The sequence below is a fragment of the Diadema antillarum genome, unplaced genomic scaffold, assembly GCF_040938485.1.
Source record: "Diadema antillarum isolate AM-2024a unplaced genomic scaffold, OU_Dant_1.0 seq00002191_RagTag, whole genome shotgun sequence".
Taxonomy (NCBI): domain Eukaryota; kingdom Metazoa; phylum Echinodermata; class Echinoidea; order Diadematoida; family Diadematidae; genus Diadema; species Diadema antillarum.
Genome location: NW_027272828.1, coordinates 218,795 through 242,768, shown reverse-complemented (window position 1 = coordinate 242,768; position 23,974 = coordinate 218,795). Strand labels below are relative to the sequence as shown.

The window sequence follows — 23,974 nt, the reverse complement described above, 5'->3', positions numbered from 1 at the left end:
TGCATATCGTCGCTGGGATGACAGGACATTGTATCTCAAATTTTGGTGAAAATGACTTTTTTGGATTAATGGTCAGATAATCAGTTAAGTGATGTCCTGTCCAAATCCTAGCTGTCTTACCCCAAAAATGAAGCCACCTTGGCATGCCAAAGGAAAGGGAATCCCATTCATCATAGCACTTTGGCTGCCATGTGTTTTTGCTCACCTGAACATATGAAATTTTGTAGATACGAGGTCCTGTCACTCAAGCGACGATATACAAGATCTCAAGAACAAAGAAACAAACACACAGACACACAATCTGCAGAGGGGGTTGTGACCGGGACTCTGGACTTATCTACCTTACAGCGTTTAACCTACAGAAGGGATGTGGGGCTATCTCCAGGCCTGTCGCAAGGCTTTCAGCGAGGCTAACCTCCTGGTCGAGACGGCGGCCACGACCAGGGCTAAGAGAACCATGACGATGAACATGTAGTCGAAATCCTCCTTCAGGACGTCAAACAGGTTTGATGGCATCACGCGTGTGAAGTAAAAATCTGCAGCACAATTTTCCGGTGACAAATATAAGCAGAAGAAATGATTATGTGACCATGCACCTCAAAACGAACATAAAGTCGCACACACTGGTTTTGCGTGAGGACTGAAAATAAGCGAAATGGGTCAACCTAGCCGAACTTGACTTTTTCATATTTTCTGAAAGAGCGGGTCTTCTTTTACATTATGCTAAAATTTGGTATCATAAAACGGACAGGAAAGTGTGTTTTTTAGCAGTTTATCTCGAACATTTTTGGTAGAATAGTGTGATTAGGAGTGTCTTTAGAATCCCTTTTTCATTTCTGGAAAACCTTGTCCACACTCTTCACTTTTAACCCTAATAACTTTTGAAAGGATAGGGCTACTGCTTTGAAAGTTGGCATTAATTATGGACAGAATGTGTTAATGAGGCATGCTTAATTTCAATTTAATCTGATAATCCCTTCATTGTTGTTGCTCTGGTGGTTTACTTCCTGTTTTTTGTCCCATTCATCACACAGCCAGCACGGTTTGGTAAAGATTAAGCGCTTGAATAGACACTGTACTTCAGAGCCTCTTTTCTCAGTTCACACTTTTCCTGAGTTTGTGCTTTCTTTCCAGTATTTAGATAGGTTAGGAGAGTCCATTTGATTTGAGTTATACATCATTGTAAAGCTTAAAGTCTGCTCTTTCAGAATATGGTCTTAACTAAAAATTCATGTCTGGCGACTTTTTGTTTGTTTTGAGGTGCAGAGTCACATATGATGTAATCACTGATGATGTATAGTACTGTAGCTCAACAGTAGAGGAAAAAGTAATGAAGGTCTTTGCTATTTTCATGAATGGCTTTATCCACTCTTTTCCATTAAAATTTTGGAACACCTCAGCACTAACATATGCATGCATATATACACCCACACACATATCAATTAATAATATTCATATTATTCGTTGATTAATCTATTCTTTCAAATAACTTTTTTATTCATGTCATAAAATCATACTTACTTCAAACAGAAAGGGCCAAACAATGTTCAGACACCATGGCACAGGGGTACAACAGAATACTGATACTTATTTAGGGCAAATGCCCCTTTAAGTCAAATACTTCACTAATACTGCTGTATATCTCATCTTATCTCATATCTACTTGGCATATATCAATCGCACTGTTGACATGTATGCTATCAAACATTCCAGCAAACATTCTTGGAATACTTCACGCACGACAATTATATACTGAATGCGTACCTCGATATGAAGAAAGTAAAACAGGTGAGCAAGAACAAAACGGGGCTTATACGGTTCGCAAATTGGTCTTTTACACTATAAACACTGCTGAAATTTTGATCATTTTCAATGAAACCTTCTTTGGATTAATAGCAAAGACTCACCTAATCCATACGTGAGAACAAGACATGTTGATTCCAGGCCCGCTGGGGCCGTTTGTATACCAGTCACACCAAATATCTGTTGGGGTCAATCCAGAAGCACAGCACAGAACAACAAATGAATGACAACATCAAAACATGGATTGAGAAGTGTAACTAGTGAATGGCTGTAGAATAGGTGTGGTTTTTTTTATAGGTTTTGCACATCAAACAGGGCTCAGTGGCAGACTGCCATCATTCTGGTGAATGGTTTAACTTGCATAAGTGATGGACAGACAGACAGAAAGGAAAAAAGAAAAGAATGTAAGAAACAAAATCATTACAGTTTGAAAATCTTAGAATTGTTCATGAAAGAAACAATGTTAAAACTATTCTTCCTATTTCAAAATCAAAGACATATTCATAATAAAAGTGCAATTAAATGCCATCTGCCATTTCTTTCTAAATCTTACATTTGCTCATCACAGAAACACTTTCAACGCCATACTCTCTGTTTCGAATATTTCAAACCTGTTCATCATAGAAGTAGTATCAATGACATCTGCCTACCTTTTAATATTCAACAAGAGACCATTGAGCATAGCGCTCACATGAGCAGCACATTTCTTCTTCACGGCACTCCACTTTAGGCAAACTGTTTCGAAATAACTGGCATTTGTACAAACTATGATCCCCCCCCCCCCCCACTGATGACTCCACCCAGTTTGGTCAAAACTCCAGCCACCAGTTTCCAAGAAGGAGATGAAAATGTCAACAAGTTTATGCACTGCATGATGGATGCTGGATAGCAAATGATCACGATAACTCACTTGACCTATTTGGCTCAGGTGCGCTAAATATTTGCCCATCATGCAAACAATGTCAAACACCATTGTCCATTTTCAAATTCATCCCTTGGATGGCAATGAATGATGAAGACATGATATCAATTGCCTCACTGGAATGAAAACAAGGAAAAGTAGAAATTACGCGGTGCGTAATATATGTCCCCGCCGGAAGTAGCATTTTGTAACAAAATGTGCAATATAGGTAAAAAATCAAGGTCAAAGGTCAAAGAAGTCAAAGGTCAAAATTCTGTGTAGAAGTTTTGAAGCCCTCACCTAGTGCTATCACATAAAGCAAACGGAATCGAAATCGGGTTAGAAATGGCGAAGGAGTAGCATTTTGTAGCAAAATGCACAATATAGGTCAAAAATCAAGGTCAAAGGTCAAAGAAGTCAAAGGTCAAAATTCTGTGTAAAAGTTTTGAAGCCCTCAACTAGTGCCATCATATAAAGCAAACGGAATCGAAATTGGGTTAGAAATGGCGAAGGAGTAGCATTTTGTAGCAAAATGTACAATATAGGTCAAAAATCAAAGTCAAAGGTCAAAGAAGTCAAAGGTCAAAATTCTGTGTAGAAGTTTTGAAGCCCTCACCTAGTGCCATCACATAAAGCAAACGGAATCGAAATCGGGTTAGAAATGGCGAAGGAGTAGCATTTTGTAGCAAAATGTACAATATAGGTCAAAGGTCAAGGTCAAAGGTCACAACTGAAATTCTGTGTACAAGTTTTAAAGCTCCCATGTAGTGCTATCATATAAAGCAAACAGAATCAAAATTGGCTCATAAATGACAGAGAAGTAGTAAATTGAACATTTTGATCACACACGGACGCACACACGGACGCACGGACGGACGCACGGACAGACGAACGCACGGACGGACGGACGGACGGACACACGGACACACACACGTACGGAGCCCGTTTCATAGTCCCCTGCTCGAACTCGTTCGGCGGGGACAAAAAACATAGAGGTAGTGGACTGCCACGCCCTCCCAATTTCTCCAACAACCACAACCACCAATGGTACGTGGACTCACCGACTGGTTGTAGTTCACCATGGACTGGTGGGCGACCGGAAGTTCCGGTAGGTATGGGATCAGCCCCTCCTCCCTGTGCTCCGCCTTCAGCTCCAGGGGTCTCCTGGGATCCAGGAAGCGCTTGGGGAGAGAGAGGAGACCTCCGGTAGACAGGGCCACTATAGAGGGGAGGTGGAGCAAAAAGTAGCTTATTGAAGCTTCTCCAGCTTGATTACATGAAATGTTCTACGTGAGCAAAATATGATGATGGTAGCTGCAGTGATTTCAAACTTGATCTGCATATATTGTCAGAGGGAAATGCCTTCAAGATGCTTTCTACACTCGTGCTCAAGGATCTCAATGAAGCTTACCACTCTGTAACTTCACAAAGAAATTGCAATGAGGACCCTGAACTGTGAATTCCCAGTTTCCGAAGGACTAGAAGAATTCACTAGTAAAATTTGTGGAATTCCATGGAAACAGGAACTGAGGAAAATTCCTAGATGTCCATGGAAACTTTAGAATTTAGAATTCTTAAAATTCCAAAGAAACTGGAACTCAATGAGTAGATTTTCCAGAATTCAAAACAAACTAGAATTTAGAGTAGAATTCCTAAGAAATTAGAACTTACTGAGTAGAAGTCATAGAATTCCAATAAAACTAGAACTCATGGAGTAGAATTCATAAAATTCCAAAGAAACTAGAACTCACTGAGTAGATGCCTGGCAGTAATTCCCTTCTCAGTGTAGGTGGCAGACATAGCCTGAAGAGACACTGGAAGGACGTACGACTGTCTCTCAACCAGCGGAATGTTTGGGGGATCCAGGGAGGAGAACAGCGTGCTGCGAAAGACGAAAGAACAGAACGTGAAAGCGGCAGTCTAGGCAATTTTATAATTTCACATCATGTAATACATAAATCAGTAGTGCCATGAATAGACTTGTGGAATTTATTGCGGTCCTTGAACAGAACCAATACTCTGAAAAACCCCAAAATGTCTACGCTTTCATTGCAACTGATTGACAAATTGCCCTGCATCAACGTAAATAAGCACTGAATTGATCAGTGTTTTAGTAGTAGTAGCCATGATAAAAAATCATGGGCGTACATACTCAAGCGAGATTCGAACCCACGACCTCCTAATCACCGGACAGGCGTCATCTCCACCAGACCACCGAGCTTTTGCCCGACAGCAAGTGTTGGTTCTAATCCTTATGGCATGCAGCGGGTACTGCGTAATTATTCAAATTCATGATATTCTTCCGTCGAGATGCTTTCATTGCAACTGATTGACAAATTGCCCTGCATCGACGTAAATAAGCACTGAATTGATCGTGTTTTAGTAGTAGCCATGATAAAAAATCATGGGCGTACATACTTGAGCGGGATTCGAACCCACGACCTCCTGATCACCGGACAGGCGTCATCTTACGCTTTCTTCTTTTGTTCTACTTCCTTGAGTACTCAAAGATGCATTCTTATGTGAAGCTATGTCACCTTTCTTATTCATTCTGATTTGGTATGAAATTTGAAAACATTTTTATTCCTCATCCCAATCAGTATTAATTCTGAAACTCTGTACCCAGTTTAACCAATTTACAGATGTTAAAATGTTAAAGTCTGAAAATCATCTGGAGGTCTCCTTTAACAAACAGAGTGTAATCACTCTGACAGAATAGTAGAAGCTTTGTGAAAATCACATTTGGTAAGAAAGTGGTGGAATTTTTATATATGTTTTCTTGAAATAGTCACATCATTTGCAACGATATAAGATGTGTTGAGCTGACACTAGCAACCATAGCTCCTTCTCCCTTCAAATCATTGCTGAGCTTTCATAACTTTAAAAATCATTTGAAGTACATGACATAGTTCATAATCTCATGGCTTAACGTCAACATAAAGTGATACGCCACTTTAAGATTCTCTTTCCGACACCATGTTAAAAATATCGCTTGAGAAAACAGCACAATAAATTGGGATGATGTATAGGAAAGCATTGAAGTAAGACTAGAGGCATGCTGACTCACCTATTTTTCTGCTTTTTGCCTTCGAAGAGCTCCAACACGGTGATCTCATTTCTCCTGAACCGACTGTTCCAAAACTGGTACTGCAGGAGACAAACCACAATTATGTGCCAATATTACGATTATCCATAAACAAGATAGGTGCACTGAAATTCAAAAACATACTCTGACCCCTTCGAGACTCATCCATTGTTACTTCTCCCAGTCAGCAAAGGGTTAACAACAAGGCATTTTCTGCCAAGTGACAAAAAGATGATCGCCTTGTTGTGGTGTCCCAGAAAGTTCATTTATAAGATGCATCCCCAACTTTTGATATTTCCTCCTCCCTCCCCCCCCCCCCCCAAAAAAAAAAAAAAAATGTGTCATATACATCGTCGCTGGGGTGACAAGACCTTGTATCTGCAATTTTGGTGAAAATGATTTTTTTGGATTAATGGTCAGATAATCAGTTAAATGATGTCCTGTCCAAATCCTAGATGTCTTACCCCAAAAATGAAGCCACCAGGGCATGTCAAAGGAATGTCTATCCCATTGGATACAGTGCTTTGGCTGCCAAGTTTTTTTGCTCTCCTGAACATTTGACATTTTGTAGATACGAGGTCTTGTCGCCCCAGCGATGACATGGAACTTTACAGTCGTTAACTGAGGAGTAGCGTATGATAAAACTTACCACCACCCAATTCTCTGTGTGTACAATGTGAACGGGTCCCTGCACACGCTTGTGGTCTGCACTGAAGACAATCGCTCCCGTCACCACGTCTATCAGGTACACGCTTATGTGGGCTGCGGAGGGGAGAAGGGCATTTCACACATGGGATGTAAGGATCACCATGGTCTATAGGAACTTTTAGCAAATTGGCAATTTTAAGGCCACTATAGGACAACTAAAATCAACTACTGGAAAATACTGGCTATTGGCAGAAGCACACACAGCTTCTCCACTGTATTGTACAGATTAGTTGGATAATTCTTCTGGCATTTGTAGATTTTTCCCAACATCACATGTAACATTTAAATGCAGTATCAATTATCTCAGAAATGCACTGTGATTTGCAAGTTGACACATTTGATGTCTGTAGTCTGTTCATCTAAATCTTAACAATTGGTTTGCCATTAGAATAATACTTTGAGTCAAGGTTTCTGTTTTTCAATATTGCTTCCATACCTTCAGTATGAACACAATATATCGTCGCTGGGGTGACAAGACCTTGTATCTGCAATTTTGGTGAAAATGACTTTTTTGGATTAATGGTCAAATAATGGGTTAAGTGATGTCCTGGCCAAATCCAACTGTCTTACTCCAAAAATGAAGCCATCACGGCATGTCAAAGGAAAGGCTATCCCTTTCACTATAGTGCTTTGGCCGCCATATTTTTTTTGCTCTCCTGAACATTTGATATTTTGTAGATACGAGGTCTTGTCGCAACAGCAACGATATGTGGTTCTTATACCTGTGCAGAAACCGAATAGGCATGAAATAGCTACATTCACAACAAAGAGGGAAAAAGGGGCCTGTTGTTATAAGTGTTTTATTTCTGGAGATGCTCCTAAAAAGGTCAAAATTTAATGCATCTCAATATTTCTGGTGTTTTGCTGAGAGTTCTTGAAATGGCAAATATGATGAATAAAATGAGGTACTTAGGTGAGGACCTTGACTAACTACGCTTTGAACTACAGAGCTTTCATCTCATTTCGCCTTTACTTGTATTCAAATGAAAGGTCACTGATGTTGGATTTTTTTGAAGAGATATGATCTCAATTCACTTACGTTTGCTGCCAATTTCCTCTCCTTCCGTAACCACGGCGACAAGATTTGGATTCAGGTATTTGTACAAGACAGAACGGTCTCCAAGCACGCGTCCCTGGGAGTGTACATGTTCTATGTATGAAAGGTTAAAACAAATTCAAAGTGACTTTGTAGCATATTTTTCTATTCAACAACTAGTTCCTATTCCATAATATTCATACTAACTATGCCCACCAAACTCTTCTTTTACCTTTCTTATCGTATTGCCCTGTAGAAAAGAAATAAGGCATGTGAATGACAGCCATTGTCTATCTTTACCCAAAATACAGAGAAAGAAAGAATGGGCAGCATGGACATCTATTAGACTCTTCTTTATAAAAGAACACATGAAGAACGAGCAAGATAGAATTAAAGAGAAATATTGATTGAATCATTACTCCACATCAAAAGAGAAAGAGTAAACAATGCATCAATAAAATCCAAATATTAAGGAAAGAAAGACAAAAAAATGCATTCATTGATCCTTGATTAGAACACAAGAAGAATGCCTGATGTTAATCAGCATGATGTATGATTTGATGTGAAAAACACTTACCAATATTTCTCTTTCCGACCACGTGGGTGATTTTCTGGAGGGACGTAGGCAGCTGGACGTCCCAGACTGGCCGAGCTTGCAGGCCGGACGAGGTGGCCACATTGTGAGCCAGCCAATAGCCGGTCAGCCGGCCGGACTCCACATCTGCTGTAAAGAGGAAGATACTCGCAGAGTGCTCCCTCACGATTTCTTCGGCGGAGGACGGTACCACGTGGACCTTTTTCGAATTTGAGGGATCGGAGCAAAAGTTTGTTGAATGTTACAAATCTTAAAACACACATTGCAATATGCTATTGTGTGGTCAGTCATCCTTTACTACAATACAGGATAGATTTTAATAGTACAAGATGAGCTTTTATGAGGTGTCTGCTGCTATGCCAAAATCAATTCTTCTACAGACTACCGTATAATATGTAAAGAATAGGTGCACACACATTATTATATATATATATATATTTTTTTTTACATACGAGGATATCTACACTTTACCTGTACAACCGCGTAGAAGCACCGTAATTGGAATCTACAGAATTTGGGCCCTCAATGGCCCTGCCCCCGAGGCCTCCAAGGGAACGACGTGTACCTTCTGTACAGTTGTGCATTCCCTAGCGCTGACGATAATTCCTACCAAGCACCATCAGAACGTATTTCAAAGAAAACGCCAACAGAGTTAATATTTGTGTGGAGGCATGTGTCCAAAAATACACCTTTAAACTCCAGTTAACAGGAGCTGTATGTGGAGTGTCGGTTTGGGTACGTAACAGTAATTTGTCACCTTCAGCCACCCACCAGAAAAGATTTTCCTCACTTTACTGTTCTCTTACATTATTTTCCATGTCTAGAAAGATGGTGATCTTGAGGAAGTTCTCAGTCATGAGGTTGAGCATGACGACCTGCTTGGCCCGGAAGGGGAGGGTGTTGTCCTGCCAACCGCCCTCCTGGGTTGGTTTGCCCGTGATGGGGTTAAAGGTGAAGGAGATAACATTCCCACTGGCCTGTATGCATTGGTATTGTGAGAGAATGAAAAATACAAAGAGTGATGACATGCAATGGGGGGGGGGGGGGTAAAGTATGGTCTAGGTGTTTGCACTTGAACAGAGGGGTTATGGGGGCTTCATCATCAGGCCCCAAGGTTTGTTTGTTTTTTTAATGCAGAGATTATCGCCGTTTTGTCATCAAATTGGCACCTCTAAATATCAGAGCATATTTTACATTGGAGAAAGATAGCAGGGCACAGGTTTGAATTCATCAAATTGACACAAAATCAGAGAGAAGTTTACAATACAAAATAATTTTGCCTATTTCAGAAACAAGCAGTCTAAAAAGTGTTGCCATTTTGAGAATCAGTTGTAAATTTAGCAATTAGGAGGACTTGTGAAAAATTTTGCAAACCAAAACAAACAATTATTACCATATATATCTTTATGGCTTATAGACAGATAATATGGCAGCAATAAAAGTAGCAAGGATGATGCATGGTTTGTCACAGCTAAGTACGGGATAACTTGAAAGCCTCACTTGTCAGAAACAAATCAATGAAATTACCTCCTGAGGGTAAGTATAAGACTAGCCAGTTAACAGTTGTTATCAATATTGATTCAAAACATTTCAATGCACAATTATTATTTCTAGTCTTTCCAATTCTACTTTCTGACGCAATGAATCCTACTTACTCTCTCTAACAATTCAGTCTAAACTCTCCGCATAGTTTGCTTTTGTTGAGCTTGATACTGTTTTTCCATTTACATAGAAATACGGACAAATGGTAAATGTGAGCTGTGCCAAAGAATCTCACATCCCATTGGTTGCCCTTACCTTGCTCTGACCAATCAGATTACATTGTGGCGGGTTGGGAAAGTGGGCCGTCGTCCTCTGGACAAAGAGGGGCAGGGAGGGACGGCCCGAGGAGTGGAACGGCTCCAGGTCCGGGAGGTAGTGGTCCCACACGATGGTGCCGTCCTGGGAATCTAGACCAAATATCTGGCGGAGGAGAGAGAGAAAGCCATTGAAGATAAAAGAGAGGTGTGGGTTTAGGTATTTATCAATGCAGTTGCTAAATCGCTCACAAAAAACATGACCTTGTGTATAATCCTTCATACATGTACAAACCACTTTAAGCATTACTGTATACGTCACATATCTAGCAAATCTATAATTTTCTTGCATCAAGATTTCCAGACAATTTCATAAGTGGTTCAATTCGCAATCGTGGAGCACATACAGCAGTGGACGGAAAAATATATGTGTGCACGCTGCATTCATGGCGGGATCAGAGTTGATATTTTTGTGAGTTGTTAAATTTGCAAATAGCACCCAACAATAAAAATTTGAAATTAAGTAGAAACATGATATATATGGTGTATGCAGTATTCCAACAATTAAAATTTGCAAATTAAGCAGAAACACTGTGATATATGGTGTATGCAATATACAGTTAGGTCATTATTACATAATCTAATCTAATTTGAATAAGAGGTGGTGACATGCATCACTGTTTTATGAAATAATGTGAAACACTTCAATTCCATAACTTTTGAATTTCTTGTCTGATGTTAATGTAACTTATATCATTTTATTTGGGTTTATTATCTGTTTATTTGGGTTCACTCTATTTATCAAGGTCAACTTGATCATTGGAGTAAGTTTCACCTCCATCCTTTCTATCACCCTCCTCTCACCTTCCCAGCTTTGGTTGCCACGACGATGATCTTGTGGAGGTTGAAGTCATCCCTGGTGAGGTAGTCGTCATCGTCGTCGCTGTCCTCTTCGTCCCTGAGCAGAAGCCGCTGTCCGGCGTGGGTGATGCCCGCTCTGCGGTGGTCGGCGGAGTGTGACTCGTGGCGGCTCTCGATCTTCTTCTTCAAATGGGCCATGTAAGACTGTCGCACAGAACGAAACATGGATAATGTAGACGTACACAGGAATACACCGTGTCTGTCTGTCTGTCTGTCTGTCTCTCTGCTAAAGTGTGAGTTTTCAATTAATACATACTTTGGGAATGTGGAGAGTTACATGGTACTGAAATAAGGACAAAATGAACACACACAAAAAAACTAGAAAATAATGTTTTTTCTTAATCCTCAAAGGCTAAGTCAATTATCAGTTCCTATGTATGAGCTTCTCTAGTGCGATGTGATTGAAAATGAGAATGTGAGAATGAGTTAACACACACACATACTGTACATACATACACACAAAGGCTTCAGAGAACTGAGCCAGGGTGGTCCACGAGGGGTTTTAGCATGTCGCTGCAACATGCTAAAATTCTTGTGCAACATCCTAAAAAGCCAGCAACATGCTATGCAACATCCTAAAGAATTTGCAACAAGCTCAAAGTAAGAGTATTCAAAAATGTGCAAAACATGTGCATAACATAAGAAACATCAAACTACCAGGTACTTTACATATTTGTGTGCAAAACATGAGAGAGAACATTGAATGTTAGCAGCACAAAGAGAGATAAGCAGCAAAATATTGCGTACTACGTACTCATTGTGTGCGCTCCACGCATATTCAATTTCTGCAATATTCTCAGATTCTGAGCTTGCAACATGCTAAAATTTCAAGTTGTGGACCACCCTGTGAGCGATGAATAAAACTAGAGAACTTGAAAAAGGATGAAACTACCTGAAACTGGGCAAGTTGTGTGCTGAGTCTCTTGGTGAACATATTCAAGATGTTTTCTGAAATAATGAGACAGAGAAAAATACATTTGAAATGTCACGGAACAAGTAATCTTTACAAACAAATGGTTGCTGGATTTCTTGACACCTTCATTTTCTCAGTGGATCGTAGGCCAGAACCGACACTACAAATATCATGCAATTCCCCTACGTTACTGCATGGAAAGCAAGTCGGATATTAATTTATTCCCTTTATTAAGAAGAATTCACATTACAACATGTGAGAAGGAATGGAAACACTATCTTTATGATCATGTGAATAAAGATGTAGTGTTTGACATGATTCTCACTCGGAAAAAAAAGAAAATACCACAAAGAAATAATCAAGAAAATATCTACTATCTACTTCTGTCACAATATGACAAATTTCATTACTACCCCAACCCTTTTAATATCAAATCTTCTGTTATTGTAAACATTCATAACTTTTGTAAATATTAACTCTGCATTGCTCTTTAACTCCACTGATATGATACTGCTTTCCTTGATTCCAGACGTTGGTCGTTTTTACCTCCATTCTTGCCTCCAAATTCGTCCTCGAATCTCGCCTCGGTGTCAGAGACGGGGAGATCCACCAGCTCCACCGACACGGTGTCCGCTAACGACTCATCCCTCAGCCACATCACTTCCTCCTCAGCTGATGAGAGGAAGAAACTTATCAATTTCATCTTCCAGGTGGACGAAAAGATGCATTTTCATTTTTCATCATACCTTTGTTTTTCAATTGTTCCATATTCCACACTTCATACAATTTTACATTCCACTTGATTTCCAGAGAGGAGTAAAATACAAAATAGCCAATTTGAGATGGAAATAAACAAATATGAAAGCAAATATCAATAATGTGTAATATGAGGAACCTACTAAAAAGTAGAAGCTTGTAGAATGTTGGCTCCATAGTAATGATTTAAAAACTTAGTAGGATGGATTAATGATGAAAAATGATGAAACATGCAGGAACACAAAAAAGTTGTGTAATGCACAAAAAAACAACAACCAAACATAACAGTGTGTTTGTCAACACCATTTTACATTTACAGTGGGCGTACAGGATTAAAATTATCAAATCTCAACAAATCAGAATATAAGGTAGAAACTTGTGAGGAGGGTGGATAAAGAGAGAAACTTCCTACAATGTAGATGTTGAATCAGTGCATTTTCAATGCACATTGTTCAGAGGGAAATACTTATTCCAAGAAATTGAATATGCCAGAGGATTTTTTTTTTGTTGTTGCCATGATGACTGCAGAATCACACTAAACTTGAGGGGTATGGGGAGGGGAATATAAGAGAAGAGGAATTATAAAGAAAGAGGGGAGAAAATGAGAGAAAGGTTAAGGGGAATTGGATGTCATGCCTCAAAACTACCCTACCCAATTAAAAGGTGCCATGCTACAGTTCACAATATGGTTATTATGTCTTGACTGGGATAGGTCTCTCAACAAAATGTAGTTATTGTCTCTCAAAACAACACACTGACCTTTCTACAGTCTGTACTACACATCAGTTAAAGAGAGCTTGTTTTGTTGTTTTTTACATATGCTTTTTTCATTTTTTTTTGGTAGATGTGACTTACAGCCCACGATGAAGGAGATGGCATCATCTTGAGTCCTGATCAGGACACGTCCATTGATGGTCTTGTCTCTCATCTCATGGAGGTCAATGTCAAGCTGTGATCAATGTGAGTCACACAAGGGGTTAACGAGATAGTCAAACCTGTCTTTAGCCACCACCCAAGATGAAACAAGTGGCCATTATAGACAGGTGGCCACTATAGACAGGTTATCTAACATGCTTTTTTTTCTCTCAGAGGTATTGTTTTTAGTGGTCATATATGGCAGGTGGCCGCTATAGACAGGTGGTCGCAAAGACAGGTTTGACTGTACTATAACTGCAATGAGAACCTCTCATTCAAGTTACCCCATTAAGGGCGAGCTGATTTTGCTATAACGTACATTTCCCATAGACATCTTTTTGCTACAGCTACAATCATACAGTCTTCACAAAATTATGGGGACTATTCCATACAGACACTATTATTTAGGCACCACAACAACTTATATTATTGTGTTGTTGTTTTTTAATGAAGATGATAATGGCTTGAAATCAATTTAATTTCATCATAATATAATTTGATAATATAAGCTGTTTTCAAGACTCTCACACCTAAAAATCCAAGTGTATGTAAAATTTACTCATGTTTGAGGATTTCAAAGTGCATGCGGGTGGACTGAAAATTGTCTAAAAGTTTGAATACCTGAATTGCTGATCCGTGGCTTCCAGGCAGGGTAACATCATTGCTATAAAGAATGTCACTTCCATCCAAATATTCTGACCGTAGTTCTATGATCTGTCAAAGAAAAACGGGGCAAAATGATCAATTCATATACACTCTGTAGTCAAGCTATAGGTGCGTTCAAGCGCTCTAATGAGAAAGGGTACCCCAAGAGTTATTTTTAATCATCAAAATGAATAGTCTTATCATTTGCCAGATATTTGCCGCGTTCAAGTCATGGCTTCCGAAATCTCCTCACCTGATGCCTAAAGGTCAGGGGACTGTTTTATGAAAGTTGTCAGCCCTGACAACTTGTCAGTCTCTGACAATTTCAACTCCCTAGAACTTGCCTCTCAAATAGTGGCTTGACTTGTCTAGTATGAGACCTTCTGCTTGCTTCTCTTGCAATCACGACAGCAAAGAAGGCCTTGGACAAAGGCTACGCCCCTTTCTAGTACGGTGTAAATATTCACAATTGAATGACATGCACCTTAAAAATCAATATAACAACAACAACAACTAACCAAGGGCAAGCTAATATTCACATTGTCAATCTTGCTTTTAAAATCACTTTTTTTTTGCTAATGAAGGGAATAAGTTGATGAATGCAAATGCTGCATTTTTTTTTGCATCAAAATTAAAATAATAAAAGACACAAAACATCATTAATCTCACCTTTCCCTTGCTCGCAGCTGTTGATATCACAAATCTCTCCCCCAAAGTGGTGCCACTGACAGCAGTTGTCTGGAGTAAATATAGAAGGAATAGACAGATATATAATTTTTGTTTTTAAAATTGGGACATCCCAGGCCTTTTCAACACTGTAAAGTCAAGAATAGACATACAACATACATCCACATCATTTTTTCATTTTTTTTTCCTACGGGGGGAGCGTGCGTTGCTGTTAATCTTGTCACCTAGAAGCCAGGTCACTGCTTTTTTAATCCATTTGAAAATAACTACTCTAACAGTGGAATTTTTCAGAGTGGAAAATTTTGCACACTTTGGGCAACATGAAACTACCTGTAGTGCAAAAATACGAGCACACAATCGTTTTTCTTGCTATATATGCAATACTATTTTACATATCTGACTTATGCAGAATCTAAAGCTTAATTCAGTCATACCAGGCTTAGCACACGCACACAAAAAAATACTCACGCAAAAAAATCTGCTTTCACAGCATGTCGCTCAGTCTGCAAAGTTCAAACTTTCTTAAAATCGAGGCAGCAAAGCATCAAATGGCATCTTTGGCAAACTCTCTGAGGTCTGTGACTACAAGTCGTGACACAAAACTTTGTAAAACCACTGTAACTCACCTTTGGGAGGTCCCTGAGGAGAGACAAGCTCTGACCTTCGACCTCCAGCAGTGCATGATGGTTCGCAGCCAGTTGGAGGGCGAATACGGGCGGGCCAGAGACGGAGGAGTACAGCCCTCTGATGAGGAAAGGGGAGTTGGACTGCTGGGCCAGGCCCAATCCCTGGAGATTGGGGGGAGGGGGGTGGGGGAAGGGGGAGAGGGAAGGGGGTATTAGCAGAATGTAACAAAACAAACAGACAAAAGAAGTTATATTTCAGTGTCCTAGATGGCTGGATAAGATCAGGCACTGATAAAAGCAACAGAAAAGAAAGCATGCATGTGCAAGGAGGAGGCAGGCTTGTGAATCAGGCAAAAAAAAAAAAAAAATACATAAAACAAAATGGAGGGGAGATTTTTGCTGTTCCGTCTTTGCGACATTTACATTACAAACAATCACTAAAAATAATTGGAACTACGATGGTGACAGGCATACATTCAAAACCTGACTGGCTTTGTAAAAGGTTGTGCCCTTTTTTTTGCAGCTTATGAAGTAGGCTGAACTTAAGTACATTTCAGAACAGTAGTGTACCAACGTCTAATGCTATTACTTCAAACTCAGTACACCTATCATTTGCAAGATGTCAGAATATGACCTCTGCCTGTGACCTGTGATGATTTTAACCAAATTTCTGCTGTCAGTTCCCTTGTTATATTCTGTCTTTACCCAAGGTTGTTTGAAATCATAATGCAAACTTCTTTACTCAGAATGAAAGAGACAACATAGTCCTGTTTACCTTTGGAAGAGTGATTTAAACAAAATTTTCAAGATATCACATTTGATGCATATGTGTAGGTCTGTTGTATCACAAAACATCCTACCATATAAAATTTTTGCAATGAAGCCAAAAATATGAGGAGATATCACTATTTTTCTCATTAAACCATAACTGCAGACAGTTCAGTCTAGAAATATCTTTATTATAACTATTGTTCACATTTTGTGTATTCAACAATACTTAACATTGAATATACAGATTCAGATTTTTACAGTGGTTGTTTCTATCCCTAACTCACATTCTAGAACTATTTCAAAGCACTAATGCTGGGTTTTTGTTTCTTCTGCAAATGGTAAATCATGCCGTTAATGTGCAGGCATGGCAATAATATGAGGACTAAAACCACTGAAATGCAATGGAAAGCACTTGAATACAAACAGGAGAATGTCCACGAAACAGGACAAGAATATCAACCACTCACCGCTGGTGAATTTGCCAGGAAGCTGTTCTGTTGCCCGATGGAGAGATACTGCAGGGTGCCTGAGGCGGACTCCACGCACACAAAGTAGCCTCCGGAGACCACGATGCAGTTTGGCGACTTGCCCACCCACACAGCCGAGACTGGAGTCTGGAGACGAGGGGGGATTGGCCAAGCAAAGAATATCGTTAGAGGTCACTCGCAAAGGGTAGTAGTTGTTTATAGCCCTTTGATTTTTTTTTTCTTCAGATGTTGTTCTCTAAATGGCAGTAGTATGTTGTAAAGCATCAATTTAACCCAGTGTTAGCACTTTGTATAAAGAGATTCTTCAAATCGACATCATATATTCATAAAATCAGGTATTATGGGTTTGCCTGTATGAGTTTGCAACAACAGTGCAACTCAAGAAAATTTGTTTTGTCTGATCTAATAAGGAAATACTTTGCTGAATCAAATACTTTACTAATCAGTTACAAATGATAAGGAATTTACTCTATCAAAGGAAAAAGAAAGTAGTTTGTCAGTTGGTATTTTGAAATCACTGCAGACCAGGGAGGTGGCATTGACTTTGACCCCTCAACATGCATCAACTTTCATAGTCTGCACAAGCTGATGAAAAACAAGCTCTTTTGTTCACTCTTGTAGCGACATGTGCCACATTAAATACCTGTGAGATTGGGTCACCATTCTGAGCATCGAGAGCAGCGATGATAAAGTGCGAATTCTCCACCACTCCGATGGCATACAATGGAGATTCAGGCTGGTTGTCATAGTACAGCCACTGGAAATCAATGGAGTCACTGGAGAAGCAGGTAGAAGATCACACCAGAAATTTGTCAGTTCATGTTTTCTAATGAGGCCTTCCAGTGTGAATAATAAATTCGAACGGCAATGTGCTAATACAAACTTGTGACATGATGCGTATACAGACCTCCCAACCTTTCTGACTGAAAAATAGGGATAATTTGGCTCAAAAGTAGGAATGAAAGAGCAAGGAGTGTATGGTAAAAAACTATCAAGAAAATTAGGAAACTCCTATTGAAACATGAGCTGGGAATGGTCAGAATTCAGATTTTTACAGATAAATGGCGCTATATAATGTTGTTTCATCATTATCATTACTATCAAAGACAGAATGGTTGGGAGGTCTGTGTGTATAAGAAACTGCAGATTCACGATACAGGCCGACTATATAATCAATGACTTACTCTTTAAGTGCTTCGAACAAGAATCTATTCATTTATTTATTCATTTATTTTTTTTTTTTACAAAGGCAAAGTATAGGAAATCAGATTAATGAAGCTCATGAATCCAGGAAACACTTTCACAAAATCAGGTATACTCTGTAAAGAGAAAGCAAAACTGGACATAATTTCTCTTTTTCTGATGACTGTATAAGAGATGTTGGTAGCAAGACAAGCATATGCAGAGGTAAGAGAAAATAAATATGGCTTGAATGCATAATATTTGGCAGCTGACTCTATAGTACAATTTTGTTATTGAAGTTACCATACAAGCAAAAAGACAAACAAACAAACAAAAGAGTAATCATAGTAAGTCAACATATAATCGAAGTTGTTATTGATATATTTGTGTGCCCCTGGTTGTATATGTACACTATATCAGTCTCCATCACACCTTTTTCTCGTGATAAGGTTAAAAATGATACAGAACGCACACTGATGTCTGCGGGGTATACCATTGCGAACAAACTTTCATCTATCACTGCATAAGGGACACAAGGGGTTTGGTGATACTACATGTGACATTTGTGGTTGGTAGTAAGCACTATCATGCTTTTAATGTGACATGCTCATCCAACAGAATGCAAGCTGTAATCTCACCTCTCTTGGTGAGCATACATCCAAGCCCTCTTTCCTGTCTTAAAGGAGTAGCTGAAGACATGATTTTTCACTGCCATCACGATGTTTTTTGAGTCCGCCACCGCCAGCATAGCAGTTGCTCCATCACTGTAAAAAGAACAGTAGAAGAAAACAGTTGTAGTGTATGCATTTAAACTGCCTATACTCTCCCTTTATCCCTTGTAAGATTAATACTTACTACAGTTGAACCTCTCTTATCCGGCCTCCCTTTATCCGGATCTCTCTATTATACGGACGCAATCTCGCCGTGATTTTTTTAAAATAATTACGGGAGGAAAGGGGGATTCCCAACTCCTTGAGAACTCCTACACAAACACACATGAATTAGTATTTACATATTACTTCCAACATGATTAACATACATTACATCAAATTTCCTTCCAAATTGCTTACCTTCAGACATTTTAACATCCCCAAACATCCCCAAATCATCGCAAGAACATGGACAGATAATGCGCTCGAGTCCTCTCATATCGCATTGCCACATATAGGTCCATACACAGCCGTCGATATGACTAGATAGACATGCATTGTTTCGAGTCATTGGCTGAGCAACGAATGATAAAATTGTTCACACACAGTACACATACTGCACACAAAGAGAGAGAGAGGGAGACCATCTAACAATGGCGACCTACAGTCGACTTTGCCGAGCCGTGATGATCGAATTTTGAAGCGTAGTTTCGTCGACTCGTACTGTTTATTTTCAAGATCTACTTGATACATTTCTTTATAATTATTTAGGTAAATCATCTCAAGAATTTATAAAAGAAAATGATTTCATTCTTGCAAACACGAACCTCTATTTTGGGGTCTGTTACTGAGTGTAACAATGAAAAGGTTGCAGTATACACATTACTACATGTGGTACTACAATGGGCTACATCAGTACATGTGTATGTATATTTACATGTATAAAGCATTGAGTCTCCCGTATCCGGCCAAATCCCTTATCCGAATGAGCCTCGGTCCCGACTTGTCCGGATACGAGAGGTTCAACTGTACTTGTATCATGATTTGTTTTGCGTGGCAGCTAAAGAAGCAATGACTGCATTTACCCATGCAACAATGGAAGCAATGTCTCTAAGGGTGCATTCGAGTGCTCAAAATCGAACCAAAGTGAACCGTACCAAACTGTGCCAGATTTGGAGCATTTGAGCGCTCTGTGGTGAAAGCGTACCTCACGACTTATTTTTAGAGGGGCCAATGAAGCAACAGGGATATTCACCTGGCGCACTTAAGCTACTTGCAGATGTCCCGAACAAAGAGAATGAACTCTAATGACATAATATTATATGTGTGTACATGCAAACTTTTGGTACGTTTTTTTACACTTTTAAAACACATCAGAAGGTAGTCCATATTTGGTTTGGTTCAGTTCGGTATGATACACTTAAGGAGCATTTGAGCGATTCTCTGGCGCGGATACGGTACAATTCGGTTTGCTTTAGGAGAGCGCACAAATGCACCCTAAGTCCTCTCCAGAGGACTACTGTAAAAGCTGTTATTTTCACATACAAATACTCTTGCGTATGAGGAGGTCATAGACATTTTTCATGAGACATTGTTTTCGAGATTTGACACCGAGGCTATCGTAAGTGCACCAATGGCTGTCCGTTTGCAATATTTTCGCATATTGTTAAATTCATGGTCTAACAGGGATTCTCAAAATTCGTATGCCCTCGTGAGAGAGGACATAATCACAGGATGCAACTACCAAGGGATTTTGTCATTGGGGATGAATGAATTACAACATCATGACAGTCTGTTCACAGCTGTAATGTGATGTGTGCGTCTCAGATAACCATGGTTGAAAATATTATGTTTAATGCATCAAAGATGCGCTACAGAGATAAGCAAAACATTAATCAGTGGTAATATCTAACCCTTAACCCGTTGAGGACAAGTCCCGAGTATACTCGGGCAAGTGTCTATGGGAAATGCGTGTTGTAGCAAAATCACATCGTCCTCAACGGGTTAAAGCGCAGCATAGGGATTGCCCTATCTCAAATATGTGAATTGCAGGTAAATGTACCTAAACAAGTGATCACAAGAATACCTCTCTCTTGAAATCCTAATCATATTTGGAGGGTCATCCTGATTAATTATTTTCTTTCTTTTTTTTTTTTTTTAGTCATTTGCCCTTGCCCCATGGATTGGATCCGATTCAAAGGGGCATAGTCCCGGTAGTGTAGAGGGCGCTGTTAATGATACTGCCGATCACCGTTAGCATTGATACAAAGATTACCGAAGTTGAGCTGTCATCAAGAGTAAAGTGCGTAGCTGTTGCTAAGTAACGTTGCCTTCGTTGTCTTCTCTACGCATCGCGCAGTCTGTAGTAATGCCAGGGTGCGTGCATATGTGCTTGTTATTATGACGTCACAAAAGAAGTTAAAGCTGTCATCCTCCTCAGCAAAATCATGAGCCAAACTGTGATCCGACCACTGACTACAGTGAATCAGACTTCTTCGGACTCGGGGAAGTGGGCCAAAGCGTAAGTGCTAAAGAGGAGTCGATAGCGTAGGTCTCTATAGGAAACTTGCGCCATGCGCCCGTGTATGCATTTGACTAAAACATGGTGACCATGTGCCTTTAAGTTTTACCTGAGGAGTGATGAGCTTCCTGGTGAGACGGGGGTTTCCCATTTCAGGTATCCCGTCGTCGAATTCCACACTCTGAGGAGACGACCTCGACCGGATAGCGTCACGATACCAGCTGGGGGGAGAGATGCCATCACATGCAGGATAAATGAATGGATTTCTTCGTTATAATGTTGCCATTTGTCTTTTCTATTTGTGCTGGCTCCCCATGGCATTTCAAGACTTTGTGATTTGAAATTCTGAAACCTAACACAGTCATCTGTGCTGTTCATATTTCAGGAAAACAAAATTACTGGTGTATAATGACTCCTAAAAATGCACCTGTGGGCATGTGACAATCTGGTGGCTTTGAGTTGGATTGTAACTCAGACCTGCCCATACCTGATAAGACAGTATACATGTGTATATATATTCTTTAGTCTCTTTTGTTGTTTTTCCATATTACTTAATATATGTATTATACAGTGCACTCATGCTATATATAGCACAGTAATAACAAAATTTCATTACATCAAATTGTAAATGCTGGTCCCCAAGTTATTGTTATATAATTTACATACTTTATTTGTTTGGCTGTAACAAAATTTTGATATAACAAATGATAACTACTGGTCCTGTGGACTTTGCTATAACGGGAGATGCCTGTATGCATAACATAAGGATGTTTAAAGACAACATTTAACACTGTGGTGGCTGAATTTCAGAAATAATCCAAATTTGCTGGCTGAGCTGTAAGATGATGTCCAAAGGCATGAAAAAGACATGAGGTCAAGCATACAGAGAAATATGCTGTCACCATCAAGATAACTACAATGTATGTGCAAATATGATGCTCATAATATTGTATGTACTGTTTACTGAATGGTTTACTCATACACAGATATCCTTTTAAGTGGCTAGTTTATATTGAATATCTTATTTCTCATGATTAATGATCAAAATCAATTTGCTAGTTTGTCCATTTGTCAATTATTATGTTACTTTGGCAGTGTGGTTAGCATTAACAAAAGAAAACAACAACAGTTGCTTGAGTCAAAGAAGGATAAAACGCATAATCTCCTTACCATCTGCAGGGGAGTAAATCATGGTAATGATGACCCCATCCTGACCCCTGCGCAAAATGTGCCGCCAGTTCAGCTGACCTGCGAGGTTGATGCTGGCGAGGACATTGGATTCTGTGGCGACGAAGATCTGACGCTTGTGCTTGCTCTGCTCGAAGGCCGAGAACTTTACACTTCCAACGTACTGGTGCCTCCTGTATGTGTGACAGATAATATGAAAGATGTGAAAGGGACAGTTTACTATTGCATGAGAGCACGGAGAGAACAGCATGACACGTGATGTCATGTGGGTACTTAGTTGTCCAGAGACTCCAACCCCAAGCACCTTCTGATCTGGAGATTCTCCCGTCTGAAACCCCTAGCAAACGGGAGACTCCAACTTGATGTGCGCAAAGCGCGAAGCTCCTTGCGGCCTGGGTCCAAGCTCTATGTAGGGTGCTACATGCTCTCTCATGCTATCTAAGGCTTATTTTTCAACATACGATGGCACTGAGTAAGAAATCATTTCAAGCGGGAGAAATTAGCTCTCAAGCGGGAGAACAGGAGAGTTTGCAAAAATGGGCTTTCCACGGGAGATCTCCCGTCGAAAGCGGGACAGTTGGAGTCTCTGGTTGTCTGCACAAGGGGGAAAATGTTTGCCCAGTTGAATCAATCTTTGTTCGCTGCCCAATGGGATACGCTCAAAAACCATGACTAGTGCAGGCCTACAAGAATTGAGCTGCCCATTAGCAAATTTTATATTGATTTCTCTGTTCAATGTTGGCCAGATTTAGAGACAATGTCTTACATACTGTGTAGGGACTGTAACCTCAAATTAGCGGAGCAGAGAGTCTAGATCTTGTGGATACGAAAATAAAACTTTGAAAAAAAGCTGACATTTTCAAGTTCAATCATAATTTCATTCAGCAATTCAGGGAGCATGAGTTGGCAGAATTCAGAATTTCACAATTTTACCCGATTCCTGTTTTTACCACAGCAGTTTTTTGCTGGCATCACACCCCCTACGCTACGCACAGCAACACAGGTTGCTGGTTACCACACACTCTGGCACTACTTCACTACTATCTAGGACAGTATCGGATATGGCATGGCATGGCCATGGCACAATGGGGACGGACCGCGACCGTCGACCGCCGGCCGCCGGCGCGGCCGGCGCGGCGCCGGTTAACTGCATGCTGACTGCGAACACAGACACAGCATCAGCATGCACACACAGTTACAGGCAGAGCAGTGGCTGGTGGGTGCAGACACATGCGCATGGCCTTTAGCCATGGCATTGGCATCGCTACTATTGAGGCGAGCTAAGTTTAGATAGGCCATGAGCATTTGCTAATCAGCAACCCTATCCCCACAGTTCATTACAATGTACAAATTAGTACACTTTTCTAGTCACTCACCAATCAAACTTTCCTGTCTGATCCTCATAAAGGGCACAAACAGCTCCGAAAGCGACAACTACTACGATGAATTGAAAGAGCGAGGAGCCCCTGCAAGTCGCCATCTTGATAATGCCGCCGCGGAGTGTATGGCGCCATCTACGCCGAACGCTCGGTCAGGCAACAAAATATTATGCGGTGCTATTTAGTAAAAAAAAAAAAAGTAATCCTAGTGATAGTTTGCGAATTGGCCAGACGACGTACAGGGTCTTGGGCAATACCCCTGGGCAATTACCTCGGAATCTTCACCTGGCCCTAATCCTAGTCCTAACCCTAATCTTTACTCTAACCTTACCACAAAAACCAGTATTTAGCCGGGGGGGGGGGGGTGGGGGCAATAAGGACGAGGAACGTTGTACATGTATAATCGTC

General features: G+C 40.1%; 1 protein-coding gene across 1 annotated transcript; it reads right to left on the bottom strand.

Moving 5' to 3' along the window:
• Positions 1-325: 325 nt before the first annotated feature.
• On the bottom strand, positions 326-23,674 carry LOC139714201 (ER membrane protein complex subunit 1-like). The gene is made up of 23 exons (XM_071625915.1): positions 23,564-23,674; positions 22,170-22,360; positions 21,109-21,220; positions 18,467-18,592; positions 17,290-17,422; positions 16,626-16,772; positions 15,388-15,549; positions 14,744-14,812; positions 14,051-14,143; positions 13,370-13,463; positions 12,305-12,430; positions 11,738-11,793; positions 10,789-10,989; positions 9,926-10,090; positions 8,935-9,105; positions 8,111-8,327; positions 7,537-7,647; positions 6,439-6,551; positions 5,772-5,851; positions 4,456-4,586; positions 3,766-3,923; positions 1,908-1,983; positions 326-536 (listed from the first exon to the last, which is right to left on the bottom strand). The coding sequence occupies exons 1-23, from the start codon at positions 23,665-23,667 to the stop codon at positions 376-378; spliced, it is 2,997 nt and encodes a 998-aa protein (XP_071482016.1). The 5' UTR covers positions 23,668-23,674; the 3' UTR covers positions 326-375.
• Positions 23,675-23,974: the final 300 nt, after the last annotated feature.

What these genes read in the sequence shown, in the direction of transcription:
- LOC139714201 (XM_071625915.1), bottom strand. Translation starts at nt 23,667, where the DNA reads ATGGCGACTTGCAGGGGCTCCTCGCTCTTTCAATTCATCGTAGTAGTT. An exon ending in GATTTACTCCCCTGCAGATG is followed by an intron (nt 21,221 to 22,169) that starts GTAAGGAGATTA and finishes CTCTCCCCCCAG; the next exon opens with CTGGTATCGTGACGCTATCC. An exon ending in CAGCTGCGAGCAAGGGAAAG is followed by an intron (nt 14,144 to 14,743) that starts GTGAGATTAATG and finishes TTTCTTTGACAG; the next exon opens with ATCATAGAACTACGGTCAGA.